Source organism: Dromaius novaehollandiae, chromosome Z (assembly GCF_036370855.1).
Source record: "Dromaius novaehollandiae isolate bDroNov1 chromosome Z, bDroNov1.hap1, whole genome shotgun sequence".
NCBI lineage: Eukaryota > Metazoa > Chordata > Aves > Casuariiformes > Dromaiidae > Dromaius > Dromaius novaehollandiae.
In genome coordinates, this window is record NC_088132.1 from 71,960,500 (window position 1) to 71,977,072 (window position 16,573).

At 41.0% G+C, this 16,573-nt stretch overlaps 1 protein-coding gene across 2 annotated transcripts in view; it reads left to right on the forward strand.

Annotated features, from left to right (window-relative positions):
- LOC135324755 (atrial natriuretic peptide receptor 3-like) overlaps positions 1 to 16,573 on the forward strand; it is a 49,142-nt gene that overhangs the window by 18,386 nt on the left and 14,183 nt on the right. For both annotated transcript variants that reach the window (XM_064501633.1, XM_064501632.1), the window contains exons 4-5: positions 11,199 to 11,334; positions 15,275 to 15,369. In XM_064501633.1, the coding sequence (XP_064357703.1) occupies positions 11,199 to 11,334; positions 15,275 to 15,369 (231 nt within the window). The remainder of the gene's footprint in view (positions 1 to 11,198; positions 11,335 to 15,274; positions 15,370 to 16,573) is intronic.

A 16,573-nucleotide genomic window follows, 5' to 3' on the forward strand; every position in this document is an offset into this window, starting at 1 on the left:
CTTTGGAGAAGGCTATCCTGAATAACAGCAGGAGAAAGTCTGACTTTGACATTCAAGTGATAGGGTTCCTGAAAGAATAATACAGGTGGAAATCAGTAATACCCCAAGTCTGATCTTCTGCCATATTGACACATTCATTTCTTATTGCTGAGTGCCAGAAGGTTAAACAACCCGAATATATCACTGACAAAGACCCACTCTGCAGAGTTGCAGATCAGATATGAGGACACATCAGGCCCTGTGTGTGGGTGAGTGAAGTTACCCAGGTGTACGACTTTGCAGAGAAAAGGCAGGCAGCAGAACTTGGATCTGGTCAGTCTGGGATGTGAAATAAGATCAGCATACAGCTCTGCCAGCTTTTTTTCTTCTTCCTTTCCAGTGGATATTTTTCAAGTTCTCTAATGTGGAGGGGTTAATATATGAGGATGGACTGTGTGAATAAAGGCAGTGGTGTCCTTATGTACAGAAGGAGCCATAGGAATCCACTTGAGGAGACTCCCAATTTTCCTTCTCTCTTCAGTAGAACTCCTTTTCATCAGGAAGAGAAGTCTGAAACAAAATCAAAAGGTTTAGTCTATTCCAAGAAGAACTAATATATCAAGGAGGATTGGAAAGACAAGAATTGTCTATGTCCCAGAGCAAATGAATAAGAGGGGGCATGAGAAAGGCATGCAGGACAATGGGAGGAGGGTAGGTGAGAACCTCTGGTCGCCCTTTGCTCAGAACACAAGAACAAGGAGACATTCAGTAGGCAGGATATTTGCATTTGGTGGGACATGCGTTTTCACAATGCGTCCGGTTAGCCCACCAGACTTCAGACCACGGGATACCTTAGGAAGTAAAATCTAGTGGGAGCTCAGGGATTGGGCAGTTTAGGCTAAAACAGAGCAAGGATTTATAAGCCTTTTGGAAGGGCTGTAAATCCTCAGATTTTTAGGAATAAACATCTTGCTGCTGGACGTTGGGAGGACATATTCCAGGTGCATAGCTGGTACCTCACTGCCTGCTGACTGGTACACATGAACGTCTTTTGAGGTAGCTGCTGTATCTTTCCTTTTGCATGCTAGTGAATTCCTTGCAGGTATGCCGGCAGAGGGGTGGTTAAGCAGCCAGCTGGACACCTTGCATCAGGTGTCCAGTATCTGAAAGAAAATAACAAAAACAAGTCATCAATTTTTAAAATATTTGGAATGGAAACATGATTAACAGCAGCCTGAGGGTTTGCATTAGTTCCATGCCATTAAGGTTTACAAGCTAGTATGCCCATTTACCCTGGTATTTAATAAAAGGATCATTTGTCCTAGCAACCTCAGCCTCAGGTGGGCTCTTCTGGCAAATGATTTACTTCTAGCAGTGAGGTACCCACAGGTGTTCACAAATCCTCCTGCTCCCTGAGCACCTAGGTTTCCACTCCAGGACACGCACATCCCAGGATGCCCTGCAGCCAGATGGTTGGTGCCAGGCAGGGTGGAGTTCACATTCTCTCAAAAAAAGGATTTCATCCTGAATTTCTCTCATGCTGGCATAATAGTCTTGGCCCTGGGGCGTTTAAGATGAAAGGGGGCAGGTGGTGATGCTTTCTTTCAGAGAATTTGAAAAGATTGGCTCCTTGTGGGGTTTTTGTACCAAAAAAATAAAAATAAAAACAAAAAACAACCAAAAAACCTCATGTGTCTCCATCCAGCAATGTAGTTCATTACCCTAGTGTATGAGTAACAGGGTAAAATCAGTCCCTCATTCTCCACCTTCTCTGCTGGCAAGGGTGAGGCAACGTGTTGGTGCTTTTGAATCCTGTTTTTATGTGCCTAAATTTCTCCCACTATTCAATAAGAAGCTTAGATGACTAATCCTGGCTTCAAGGGTACTTTAGAGCCAAGCACGATGTTTGGCAGTGCCTGAATCATCTGTGTTTATCCAGTCCTTAAGACTGTGTTTAAAGCAAACGCTCTGCTGGACAGCTTTTGCTAACCTATTACAAAGTAGAAATACTATGGTCCTTCCACAACACTGTGAGCAGACGCTCGTGATAACCCTGTGTGGCTTTTTATCCTACCTACTGAAGATGTCACTAGCCTGCACTTACCGTATTTATTCAGAAGCTAGTATAGCATAGTTAAATTCAGTTTGAATGCGTGATTTTCCACAACAGTAATTTTTCTGAGTTTTGCATGAGAACTGCTGTAATCTCAAGAGTTTTCAGTGGAGAAAATAAAGTATTTCCATGATTGTTGTTGTGTGGTGATAAAGTTAGAAATCCAGAGTCCAAAACAATCACGCATGAATGCCCTTCCTGTTTGTCCTAGCTCTGTATTTATTTAAACCAGTTAGCTTATTTTAGCAAGTGGAATTGATTTTTTTCAGATGAGTGACTCTGTCATCCTGCAAAACTGAAATATGTTCCTGTTGCAAAACAAACTTGCTTGCTGACATTTTAAACTTAAAGTTTAATGAAAGTACTGTTTTTGGTTACAAGATACTAATCTGCAATTAAAATGTTCTAACTGTTGCATAATGCTCACTTTAAAATGTAAGCATTTGTTCCAACGGTAGAATAGGTTATCATCAGACTACCAATGGGGTCCCTAGAAAAATCTATGTAAAACAGAAGTACTTAATATTTTGTGTGTGTTCAGCTTGTTATTCAGTTAACTTACTAAATATCCCTCCTCTTTTGCCATTGTGAATAGAGGTATGACTTCTAAGCATGGTTTTGTAACTTATCACAAGAATACCTAAGTAGTTAGCCACAAGACATGAAAACTTACATGTAGAATGCTTAGCTATAGCTTTTACAGTTAAAATCCCTTCAGTGGTCAAGCCATGATGATATAATACTGTTTACTGGAGACTCTTTGCATTGGTCATTTATCTCAAGTTGGAGATTTATTATAAATATGATGAAGCATATTTCACCTTAGCTGCAGGAATGTATTAGTGCATTCTCTGCTTCTTTTTCCTTAATATCTGGCCTAGGGTCCTTACAGCTGAATTACAGATATGAATATTATGTATGTAAAGTATGCATACAGGAAAAATTCCTCTAAATGGTTATTCTCAGGGTGGTTCAGTTCGGGTACGAAGCAGTGCTACTCATTAGCTACATTGATTGCAATCCTTTGAGGCTAGTGTTACATATGTTCTATGTATGTATATATGTTGAGACCAGTTTAATATATACTCTATCTTTCTATGATAGAATATATTATTATAGAATAATATAGAAACCAAAGCACAGAGGTGTAAAATGGCCTGTCTCAACTTGCACGAGAAATCAGTGAGTGGATTTGACAAAGCTAGGAATAAAACCCATACAGGTTTGCAGGAAGGAAATCTGGTTCCAGTGAAGTTCCCAGTCCCTGGAATGGGGACTGCACTTTGGGCACACAGTTGGAGGTCCGAGGGGAGTTTGAGGCCTGGTGATGTCAAGCCATGAGTTTGGTCCAAAGTTTATGCAAATCAGCAGCAGGAAGAGTCCCTTGATGTGAGCTGACTGCGGCTTAGGCTTTAAACCTGCTGAGGTTGAGGTTCCCATTTCTGTGTTTGTTGGAACTAACAATTTTTGGCTATATCTAGAAGGCTTTCTGCGTGGCCTGTTGACAGCAGACTCTAGAGATCTAAGGCTGTTTTCTGGATAATCATACAAGAGGGCTGCAAGCAACAAATAAATGAGCAACGGGGGATGCTCACCAGTAGTGTGTTGGAGTGGTTCTTCCGTGGACTTGTGTATCAGCTGTCGCTGTGCTATTTTAGCTGGTATGTTACAGTGCAGCTCCCCTGCAGCCTAGGACTGAATAGGTTTGGACTTCAATTCACAGCTGAGACAAAAGAGCAACTTGTAGCTGCCCCAGCTGGATGATACTGAGTAAATCTACTCGTTTTTCAAGAACTGGGTATGAAGAAAAATAAAGAAGAGAGCATGAAGAATAGGTAGGAGGTACAAGTGTGTGTGTGTGGTGGGGGGGAGCAGGCTTTGCATTTGGTTTTCTTTCCCTAGCAAGAAAATAACTAATTGACAAAATCCCAGAGCTCCTTGAAATTGGCAGCTTTTTAAAAATAAATTCCAGACATTTGTTGTTAAATTCTTTTTATTTCAGCATAACTTTTTGTGGAACAAAGGTCAGCTTCTGGTGCACATCTGATTTTAAAGCAGATAAGGAGTTTGTTACGGTATTTGTTGTAGGCAGTATTTCAGTCCTGTTGGATTAAGCATCCTTTTGCCTAGGTGTAACAAGGCTAGCAATGGCCTGGGGTGCACATCAGCCTGGGTACCAGCTTTGCCAGACGCACAGGTAAACAGCACAGGAAGGGAAAGGCACAGTCGCTTCCTGAAGGAAAAGGGCTTAGCCACAGAAGAGTATCTTTGTGTCCAGATCGCACAAAGGCAGTGCCGGGAGAGGAGCTCTCTTGGATCTCCTGGCCATCCTCTTCCCATAGTTAGTGCTGTCGACTTCTGGGGAGCTGCGTGTGCTCCAGCGCGTTGGTAAACCCCGTTGCAAAGGAGCTCCTACAACCAAGAGCCTGCAGCACGTCCAGCTTTCTCTGCTTTATGCTACAGCTGCTGGCAGCCACAGGGAAGGAGGCGTAACTGCTGTGTCCAACCTCGGGGACTGCCTGGGAGCACAAGATACCTGTGGTGTGACAGGCCACCCCCAATTGATCTTGCATGCTGAAAAATGCAACAGCATTTGAATAAATCTTTCTAAAATGTGCATGATCTTTTACTGTTACATAATATCCCCCTTCCCATTGCCATTCCTGCAATCTCTTTCTAGGTAAATGCTTACCCTAATGAATGCTCATCCTCTTTGCCTAAGGAGTGATGCAGGATCCAGCCCCAGATATCAAATGAGACTTGGGACAGTTACTTGTCCTATAGAAAACGAAGTGCCGAACTTGGGCCTAATGTGTTCTTGAACAGGCACCAGTTAATTTATGTATTTATACAGAGCTGGTATCAGGGAATACACTGGGTAAGAGACTGTCCTTGGTTACATCTGTGTTGCCCTGAATTTGGTGTAATGCTGTATATTTCTTCTCAGTGGTGAACTAAATATTGAGGAAGTGGCCTTCTCCGGAGAAGTTTTTCTGTTATTTTTCTCTTTCCCTTCCTGTTTCTTTGAACCTCTAAGGTCTAGCTCCATTAGAGGAGGAGTCTGGTTGCCCAGGAGAACAGGCTGTATTTTTAGCATGTAGGAATTTAAACATACAGCTCTGATTAACTGTTTTGTAGCTTTATCCTCCTTTCCAGTGCCGGAGTGGTTTCAGTGACATGATTGCTGTGGGAGCAGGTCCGACCCCTGGTTGTGTGTCCATGTCTGTGGGCACCACCCTGCAAGACATGACAGCTGTTTATGACAGCTGGATGGATGAATCCTATGGCTTTGCCTTATGCTTGGGAGTCCTTGAAATCTCAATCCAGATATATAGAGCTAACTGTTACCTGTAGGTCAGATTAGGAACTCTGCAAGTGTCTGCTGCATGGCAGCATTAAGAAATAATGTGAGGATGTGAGGAGCTGGACAGTGACTTAATGAGGCAGGCATGCAGGACAATCTATGATAGTGGTAGTCGTGGTAGGACTAATGTGTTACTCCAGAAATGAAATGGGATATGGCATTAATGCTTTGAAATACGCTTCACGTACTTGCAGGTAATACTCAGATGTAAGAACATTCTTCCCTCAGCTTCCAAGTCTCAGTCTGCATCCCACTTCCATCCAGAGTTTCTTGTTAAGTTTATGCAAACCAAAAATGTAATGGAAAAATATTTTGTAACAACTATATTTTATCTTTTAAAAAAATGAAGTTATTAAAACCAAATCAGTTATATCTGCCAGTTGTCTGCTGTATGGAGATCATGAGCACTTCTGTTCTGGGTTTGGGCAGCTCAAAGCAGGAGTAGAGCAACTGATCAAGGAGCTGCTGAGGGCCTCCGAGCATCCCAGGAGCAAAAGGAGCACTTGGCTCAATGACGACAGCGGTAGCAGGGTGTTGAATGGGAACATGTGATGTCAGCAAATGGCATCAAAGATAAAATGAGGAGTATATTGCTAGGTAGTGTGTCATTCAACAGTAAATGACCGAAGGTTTGTGTTCAGAAATGGATGAAAAAAGTTACTCTGTGAGTTTCTTGCAAAAGCTCATAAGCAAAGGACAATAATTGACTTGTTGAAGAAGGAGAAGAGAGACCTGAGAGTTAAATTGCAGCTGCTTACAAAAAGACTATTCCACTGACATACATTAAAACAGAACGAGGTAGTAGAAAAAACGTCACCCTAAAACGTAAGATGTGTTGCCATGCCACAGAAATCCATGGTCAAATAAAGTGGATGAACCAACTTGGCAGGAGACTAGTTTGAAATATGATGTATGTATAATTGAAGTACAGTTGCTATATTTGAACTCTGTTGCTATTATTTTTGCTAAGTCATGCTATAGTTATATAGCATGATACAGTATTGTTGAAATTCACAAGGGTTCATTTACAGTATTCATAGTTCTGAAGTTTTACATGGTTATAGCATGAAACTTCCAAATTTGTTTGCTTTTTAAGTTTCATCCCTGTGGACTAATCCAAAAGACTGAGCATTAGCTCACCTGAGCATTACCTCAAACTGTGGTATCCATGTCAGGTATGTAACTTGGTAAAACGTTTGCAAAAAATTGGGGTAGACCCCATGCAATCCCCCAGAGTCCTCAAGGATTTTGGCTGGGACTATAGTTTGACAAGACCTGAAAGTCACTGTGGACCTACTGGGATGTACGTTCAGCCAGCCAGTTTGAGGGACATTTGTTTTTGCTGTCTGACTTTGCAGTAGGAAAAAAAGTAAAGATCCCCCCTGCCTAGCACTGAAGTGGTATGGATTGCTGTAATCGCTGTGATTCAGAGCTGGGCAGTTCCAGATGGAAGAGAGTAACGTTACTTAACAGTCAGTGGGCAGGATACAGAAAATTATGGGGCCTGTGTAGCTGTAGCTTGGCTGTCTTCCATGTCGGTAGTATTTTGCATTGCTGTGTATGCTGTTAACACCTTGGTATATATGAATAGTGTGGTCACACTATAGCTGCTTGGGGAGCTATAATTTTGAACTGTGTAAGATTTATTCATGTGATTTCCACGGAGAGGGTTTTTCTCTAATGGATGATGGTTAATTAGAGTAGAAAGGCAGGAAAATAAAAAGAACAAATGTGTGTTTATCTCATTCAGTTTTCCAGCTATGCAGTTAGCTTATCTGCTTTTAGTTATACTGTAGCTTGAGCGGGATGTGAGTGTGATGTGGAAGGTATTGCAGGCTGGGGAGTTCCACATATTTGTATTGCAGCCTCCAAAGAGGTTCAGCAAAGTGGCAGCTTCTCTGCTGCTAGTCATATTGCTCATGACACATGTTGGTGTGGTGGCTGTGCTGTGGAGCCAGCAAGATTTTAATAGACCTGACTTGCTGATGGTAGTCACAGCATTTGGAATTAATCTCTCACTTGTAATTTAAAAATCGGCATAAAACAAATTGGAAAATACTGTCATCAAAAATGTCTGCTTTTATTCAAGCTCAACTAAAAGAATTACTAATTACCTACAAGATTAGGGGATCTTTAAAATCTTGAGCTGTGTAGTGTCTTCCTGGGGGCTGAGGTTGAACCACACGTCATTAGCTACCATGCAGACCTTTGAGCAACAGGTAAAGACATCTTCAGTTATTCTCGTCCCCACTTGACACATTCCTGGAACGTCCACTTCTTCTAGCCCTTTAAACCTTTCATTCCCACAATAGTATATTTCTTGCAGCAAGGGAAGAATATATTATTTTTTACAAGTGTGATCTGCTTTTACTGACAGATATTCTAAAACCTAAATAAACATAGACCAAAAAAATTGCGGAGAAGAGTTTGGTGTCAATCTGGTCATTTTTGATAGGTTGGAAAGATTTTCTAAAGATATCAGTCATTCGGGTACTTCAGTTTTAGGATATGCATCTTGAGAAGTTTTGGTGTCCTGATAGAGTGATGTCACTGTCCACAATTCAGGCCTCTCTAAGTTATTTCATGAAGCACACTCAAAGTCTCAAGTTTCTTTTGAAAATACTGGCTGTTTTTTTTATTTTTATTCATGCACACGCACATGCACACGCTCACACGCAGATTTAATGTTTAGATACCTACAAAATGCTAGACAGAAATTACATGAAACTTCTCAAGTATATGTAGGCTGAAAACTGGCACAAAAATATTTTGAATTGATTGTAGAACAGAAGCTACGTTTAAAAAAAAGGGCGGGGGGGAAATAAAGATTTAAGTCTTCTTACCCACGAGATACATGAGGTACAGTAGTATTCAGAGCTAATGTTGTCCAAAAGGGAAGTCCTGGGACACCGTTCTAGTAAGTCAGGAATGGTATCAGATGCATCATCTGGCACAAATTTTACATTCATTTTATTCAGCAGGTTTGTTGTAGACGATCTTAGTCGCAGCAACAGGCCTGCAAAATGGACCTGAATAAGCTCTAGGCAAGTAGAAAATGAAACAAAGAAATAGAAACAACCACCCCTTCAAAATTATCCCAAGTTGTTAAATAGCTATTTAATACTTGCATATTCCTCCTGTCCCAAATGTTCTCTCCTTTCCAGCTCAGAGCAGTCCTGAGCTCTGCTGATTACACATTATGCAACCCATTCTCTGTGCAGGACTGTGCAACTTCTGAATGACCCAGCAAGGTGATAGGCAGGAAAACTTTACGCCCTTCATGGTATCCTGTATCCCTCTTCAAAAACTGGTGCTGGAGAAGTCTGAAAAGTAGCCAGTGTGCCCAGCATTTGCTTGGCTTTCCAGCTGCAATTTGTAAATATCACTCTTTTAGGAAAAGATTTGAAATAGCATGAATTACCAGTAGTTTCACCTTCCTTGACAATGTAAGGAAAAATGCTGAATTTTGTACTGGAGGAACTGCGAGGTGGCACAGATGATTTTATGATGATTTGCCTATGCAATGTCAGGACTCCTGGCCAAGGGGCAAGGCAGGAGGCTGCAGCAATACCCTCCCAAGCTGCCAGGCGAGTTTTGCCAAGACTCATCTGGCAAATCTTCTGTAACGTCTACGGGAGGGTTTTCTGGCTGGTTGCATGGGTAGATTTGAGATTGAGCAAGTTAGCTGACAAAACAGATTTTGATGGTTGCTGTGTTACACTGAGAGGTCTTTGCCATGGACAAAGGAAGCGACAAATAGCTTTCCTTGAAACTCATGCCAACCACAAGCCCTAAATCAGTCAGCAGGCAACCAGAGAGACTCATTCCTTCTCCTCCCGAGAGAATGAGTGTCACATCATGAAAGCCCATGTTTGATCATCCACAGGCCACTTGGATTCTAAGGCTGGCACATAAAGCGGTGGTCCAGCTTTGTGAGGTGCTTTTTTGTCTGTTTGTTTGTTTTTTGTCTTGAAAAATTAAATCCCCCACTGGCAAAGCCTGTCCTAGAGTGCACTGTCTCCATCAGCTCTTGCTATTCCGCCAAAAGGTTGACTTTCACCTTTTCTTTTGTGCTTTCTCTTTAGGTCAAAATAACTTCAGCTGCCTTTTAGTCTTTGGCTGTCATACTGAACTGAGCTGTTCAGCGCCTTCTGTTATACTGGCTTTTTTTCCCCTAAATTAGCGGTGCATTTTCTTTATGAAACAGGTCAAAGTTATCTAAAAGTCCAATTTTAAATGCCAGAGAAATGTAAGCTTTCATATTTTCAGTGAACGGGTTTAATTCTCCTTACTGTTGGCAACCAGTTTAAGAGTGAAAGAATGTCTTGTATGTAATTACATAACCGGGAGCTTGGTTAATTCAGCTTGGCCAATCAACTATGTAATACTTTTTATCTATGGAGCAGTTATTTACTTAACTGGCTACATCTTTTAGCTCTTTTAATGTCCAGCTAAAACTGTGGGATTTTGAGCAGTGCTTTATTTACCAACATTTTTTAGTTGTTTAGATACACTGAAATTGAAGATAAGCTAAATATTGTTTTTAACCAGGAGAATATTTATAAGAAGAGTGTTGTTCACTGGAAACAACAATAAGAGGCCCCATGATGTGCTACAACCTTTGCTTACACCTTTGCTGGTTTCAGCACATCAGGCACTTTTCCAGCGTAACTAAAGTGTGAGTGAACGGGAACATCCTTCTTTCAGCTGAAAAGATAATTAATTCTGAATTATTGTGCATCAAGCCAGGATGTGCATCAAGCAGGACAGAGATGTGAGTTGTTGCTTAGAGGAGAGGAATACCTGTGCTGTTCAAGCCACTTGTGTGTCTGCTTCTTGGTGATGGGCCCGGCTCTGAACTCAGCTCCTGATATAGTTCCTTGCTTCATCGCTGAGGTGCACCTGGCTTGGGTGAACAAACCTGTAATGTTTGTGCAGCACTCTGCTTTTAACTATTGCTGATACTCTGAGTGTTGCAGGACAAAAGCTGCAGGCTGTCTGTGTTGACTCATGGAGGACATGGCCAGTTTGCAGCAGTCTTCTTATATTAGTGTTAGAAAGCAACATTTTGTTTAGTTCATACCATTTACTGAAAAAACTATAAAAGATAGGAAACTGTTTTGCTGGCAGTCCCAGGGAACGCATTACTGTACAGGGTAAGCAGTTTCCCCCATTGCTCATTCGCTAGTGGAGAGATGCTCAGCTGAGCAAGGGCCAGAAGTGTAAGCGGTAATCATTAAACAAGCAAATCCACCAGTCAGAAAAACTTGTGCGCTCCAAAAAAATCATGGCAAAACATACTTCCCAATCCTGACAGGTGCTAAGTCCTTTGTGCAGAGGGAGGAGGACATTTTCGGCGCTGTGGGATGAGGGTGCTCAGCACCTTACAGAACCTCACACTATCGGCAGCAGAATTTGTGCAGCTTGGCATGGGAACTGTGATCAGCAAATTTCTCCCCTATCTGCAGAACTATTCAGACACAACATTAAAGTGCGATTTGAGTGTTCAGAATAGCAGATAGTAGTTAACTGTTTTTAGAAGTGGGTCAAAAGTTACCCTTTTGCTCTTGCTTTTTCTTCGAGACACATTCCTTTGTGTTCCAGCAGTTGAGAAAATAACCCTCTAAATTGGTTATTTTGATTAATCTGGAGATTCTCTCCAGTTAAGCAGTTCCATAGGGAAGACAGATGTTTCTCATGTGTCAATTGCCATTGCTTTTTTTTTTTTTTTTTTCTTTTTAGGTGAACATGTTTGTGGAAGGATTCCATGATGCTATTCTTCTTTATGCTCTAGCTTTACAGGAAGTCCTGAAGTATGGCTTCAGTAAGAAAGATGGGGAAAAAATTGTTCAGCAAACGCGGAACAGAACATATGAAGGTAAGAATTAATGTGGAATTCCAGCTTTCAGAGTAAAAAAAAAAAAAAATCAGGTCTTTACTGTGTGCAGAATAAGGACCACTGCCTATCTAACTCTTAAATGAGAAGCAAATATCCATATGAAACCATTTACATCTTTAAGGCTGTCTCACATACCAGTCTGAACTTTTCTTGCACCATCCCTTGAGGTGTTATTCAGCTCAAAGAACTAACAATTTAATGACCCTCACTGATGTTGTAAAGAAATACCAATAATTTTCTCAGGCTCCTTTGTTTTTGAAAAGATTATAGCTGCTCACTTTACTCAAGTGCATCTATTAGCTCTCAGATTGCCTCATTCTTTCCATTTGACTTTTTTATCTTAAAAGGCTGGGAATGGATCGAAGCAAGCAGGTGCCAATTTTTTTGTTTCTTGACAGGCTCTTTTGGGCCCTGGAAGGATTTCCTCCCAACCTCTTTCAGGACTTTTGCATGTTATCTCAGAGGCAGCAGCTGAATAGTACTGTGACTTTCTGTGCCTAATCCTGAAGGCTGTGATTCTGCAGTGCAACTGGCACATGTTTGTCACCTTACTGATGTAAAGCTATGTGAGTGCTCTTGCCAGGCAGGGATATTAATAAAGAAACTGAGTTCTGATGTTGTTGGATTCATCTGTCATCTCTTACGATGGTCCAGTCTTTTGGAATACCATTGATGAGATTTCCAATGGAAATGCCTAACAGAAAGAAACATTTTCCCTTGATAAGAAGCCAGTTATTAATTTAAGCATGTAAGGAAAAGTTAGTGGCCAGATTCTCTGCTCTGAGAACACACACTGGACATAGTGGAGGAAGGCAAGAAGGACAGTTGCTGAAAACCTCTTATGTTCTTAAACTATGACTGAACAGGAGGCAAAAAGCCCACAGCGTGGCTTTAGACAACCTTGGGATTGCTTTAAATGATGCTGACTCCAGTCATCCCGTAAGGATGCCTGCAGACTGTGCTCAGTGCTAAATGCCCTGTTTTCTCCTTTCTCATCTATGGCTTCCCAAAACACGCTCCTTTAACAGAGGTAACTTGCTGTCTAAAGAGTTGCCTCACTGTTTGGCCATCCTATGTATGAACAGATGCTCCAGCACAGCCTGTCTGTGTTTTCTTGCCTAATTTTCTGCTCCAGAAAGCCACCAGATGATGTGCCCATGCAAGTCTTTTATAGTGCCATGTGCTCCATGCAGAGGAGACCACAGGTTACACAATAGGTTCTCACACCTTACTTGTAAAACCAGCCAGGAAGAAAAAAATGTTCCCTTTCCTCACTTGTGAAAACCAGTTTGTTTTTGCTGGGTGACCTGTCATAGCTATTCTGAAAATGCAACTGCCAAGTTGAGCTGTGAGGGCACAGCTTGCAAGGTCAAAATGCCATGTAAGTTATATGCCATCTCCTCCCTGTGACAGTACTTTGCTGAGCTTAATTTTAAAAGGATAGGCCTGATTTAAAAAGAAGCCTTCAACTTGGCTTCTTACAATCCAGTCCTGGTAGGAAAATCACGTCCCTTTATCCTGTTTGTAAGCACCTCTCTAAAATAAATACAGCATACAGTCCGTCCATACAGTTACCAGGTCTGTTGCAGGCCTGAGGCTTTATAATTCACTTAAACTTTTGCAGGTCTCAATAATCAGAAATATAATTGTTGCCATTAATTTGTAATTGCTGACATACAGATCTCTAATTGCCTGTGCACCTGATCTTACAGGTGGCTCTGAGTAGGTGACCCATCAGAAACCTAACTGGATGTGGATGCCATTTCATGCAGCATTCACAGACAGTCCCAACTGCCAGCCGCAACTGCACAGACAACAACATGTACTTCAGAAGAGAAGGCTGAAGTGATCAAAATATTTCTTGGGTTTACCAAATTTGGGAAATACCATTATTTCTGGGTTGTTAGAGACACTTTGATATGACTGAAGTGAACATTCTGTGGGCAGTATTTTTTTCATTAAGGTTTCCTCTGAAACAGTTGCAACATTTTTTGGTATGTAAATATCTAGCATAATATAACAAAAAGATAGTCCAGATAAAATTCTTCTAGGTTCATCCAAATGTAGTACTTCTTTGAGGTTGTTGTAAAATTTCCTAAATATGCTTCTTCGGGAGGAACGTCTTAGGAAATATTGAAATTTCAACTCTTTCTTTTAATTCATATTGCAAGTCAAAAAATTAGTGTTTCCCATTAAAAAAATCCCATAGGAAATCTGAGTTTTAGCAAGTTCTAGTACCTACTTCCAATAATTCAGTTTTGGCTTTCTTAGGCTGGGAAGGTGTCTGTTCCATATAAAGCCTCCTGCCAGATCCAGCAACCTGACTGCCATGTAGGCAAGGACATTGCAGCTCTTTATAGCAGCCTCTTTCGAAGCTTTTGTAGCCAACTGGTTATGCCCATTCTGTCCTCCTGCAATAATCAAATTCACAGTTGTTTGGTTACTGTACTGTTATACTTAAAACTCAATGTTTGACAGTAAATCTTTTGATTAACAGTGCATATGCTGAAAATCACAATAGGCTTAAACATTGCTGATATCACTATGTTAAAGTGGGAACAGAGAACAGATAAATGTAGGTGTGTTAATCTGTTGAAGGTTTACTATTCTTAGGTATGCTGAGGGGAATTTGGACTCTGGCTGAATAGCTGACATCTCTTTTCTGATTTGCAGTCACTGTCAGCCTGATTCTCTACTGCTTTGTGCCTGGCATAACCTGTGTAACATGGATATGAAGTGATGCTTGTTTGACTTGCACTGGCTTTGCACAGGTGTAAATTGCTACATTTGGTGTCAGGCAGTGGAAGATCACATTTCAGCAGCCTCTCAGCGTGAGGACAGTTAAGCATTGAAACCGAGGTTGTATAGTCTCTCAGCTTTGAGATTTCCAAGACCATATAAATCCCTGAGCAGCCTATTCTGAACTCCCAGCTGACCCTGCTTGAGCAGGAGGTTGGACTGGAGACCCTCTGTTTTCCCTTCCCACTTGAATTATGCTTGACTATAAGTTTTCCCAAAGTTTCCTAGAATATTAGTAGGAGTTACAGATAGAGATGTTGTCTAAGACATGCACAATACATACCAGATGTTTAATTTATTCCTCATTATTAAAAACAAATTCTCAAATCATCAGGAATCAGACATGATTTAATATATAGAATTTTTAATGCGACTGCATTGTATGAAGGGCTGCTAAGATGAAGCCATGATCTGTCAGAATGGCCTTTAGGAGTCTAAATTTTGTTAAAGTATGTGAAACAAGACTGGCAGCTGCTTTAAGGGAATGTCAGATTCTACCCTCAGACGTGTAAAGGAAGGAAGTGAGCTGGGGTCAAAAATGTAAAATGAACAGCACCATATTATGCAGTTAATCATATGTAAATGAATGCAGGATTTAATGTACATTTAATATATGTGGTTCCTCTTTTCTCTCCCCCTCTCCCCGCCTCCAGTATCCCATCAGATAGGATTCAATGCTGGATTAGCTGCATGGGTGCCCCAAGCTCCATCAGGCTGTGGTGCTCCTGGCTGTGCCCTGGAGGTCTCTGCAGCACGTGAACTGGACTCTCTTTACTGAGGCATCGTTAGCTATTTTGGGGCTGAGCTCTCTATAAATAATTTGCATTAGAAGTATTTTTGTTTTATTCTGGCTCAGTGGCTTTCTGGGTAAGGTTTTTCTCACATATTCCCGAGTCTCACACATTTAATATTTGAAAAGGAGAAATGTTAAGAATTCAGGAATGCAGACACCGAGCTGAAATTACAATTTCTTTTGGAATGTCAACAAAAATGCTGGGAGACTGATGAGATTTCCTGTCATATCAGTCTGTAAAACCTGTCCACTGTTTTCTTGTTTTCCTTGGAAAGGCTCAGTATTTTAACTAATTAATTTTCTAATTCCTCACATGCCATTCTTTAGGCATTGCAGGGCAGGTGTCCATTGATGCCAATGGAGACAGATATGGGGATTTCTCTGTGATTGCAATGACGGACCCAGAGGCAGGCACACAAGAGGTAAGGAAACAAACACTATTTCAACTGGCCACTGATGAGTTAATGAGCTTGGTGTAACATCGTATCATCTGTTTAGTTAGTGGGCATCTGTTTATTAAATATACACACTAAAATGGTATTGCCGAGTTTATTAATACATACATTGCCCTAACTCCAGCTGAAGCATATGGGTACATTACCATTGCACTGTTAGCTGCAATGTCAGCATCAACCTGAGCTTTGCTAGCCTTCCCCACTTTGTCAGAGGCCAGCAAGCTCAAATGCAAAGCTGCAGTATACCTGAGCTGGACATTTTTATGTGTGGATTTGAATCTAATGAAGGGAACTCTCAAAGTACTGTTCATGTCAATGCTGCAGTAAATACAAACTCAGGAAGTCTTTTTAAATGCCTGTGATCACTAGTGCATTTTGGTGGGTGAAAATGACTGAAAAAGTCCAGCAGTGAATTACAGACACTCCCACGGGTAGGAGTAATCATCATTACTTAAAGTTAGTAGGACAAATTGATTGGGATAAGTTTGATAGGAACAGAGTATATCTCCTCTTTTTGCGCAGTGTGTTAGCTTTTTATCATGTTTATCAATTTAGTCTAATTCTTCCAGCTTTCCCTCCTTTGCTTTCCTTCATTTCCAATTCAGACTGTCTTTCATTTCTTTGATGTTGCATTCCTCTTCCCCTTTAGCATACTTCTCATCTTAATTTCTCTCTGCTTTATGATGATGATACATATAAATATACATACAAATTACATATTCAATATGCAATTATTTATTACTTGTTTCTGCTACTTTCATTTCTGCCCTCATGCTTCACTCTGACTAATAACATGGTTTCTTTGATGTCTTTGTTTTATTCATTCTGCCAATTCCTTCCATGTCGGCATGAAAACTTTTGTTTCTTCGTGGAACTGAGCCAGACAAACCCGTGTTTGGTCAGAGATGTTTTCCTAAATTCATTCATAGAGTTTAAAGCTAGAGGAAAACATCAGATTACCTAGTCTGACCTCTGCTGCATCACAGGCAGGCACAGTCTCTTACCCTTGTTTGGAGCCTGGCAGTTTACATGTGACCAAAGCTCACCCTCTCGGAGGCATTCATTTTTCGTTTGAAGACACTGAAAAACAGGGACTGTCTCACTTGCTCCCTCAGTGTTTGTTCCAGTGTTTAACCACTCCTGCTCTTTAAAAATGTTATTTCTCATATGA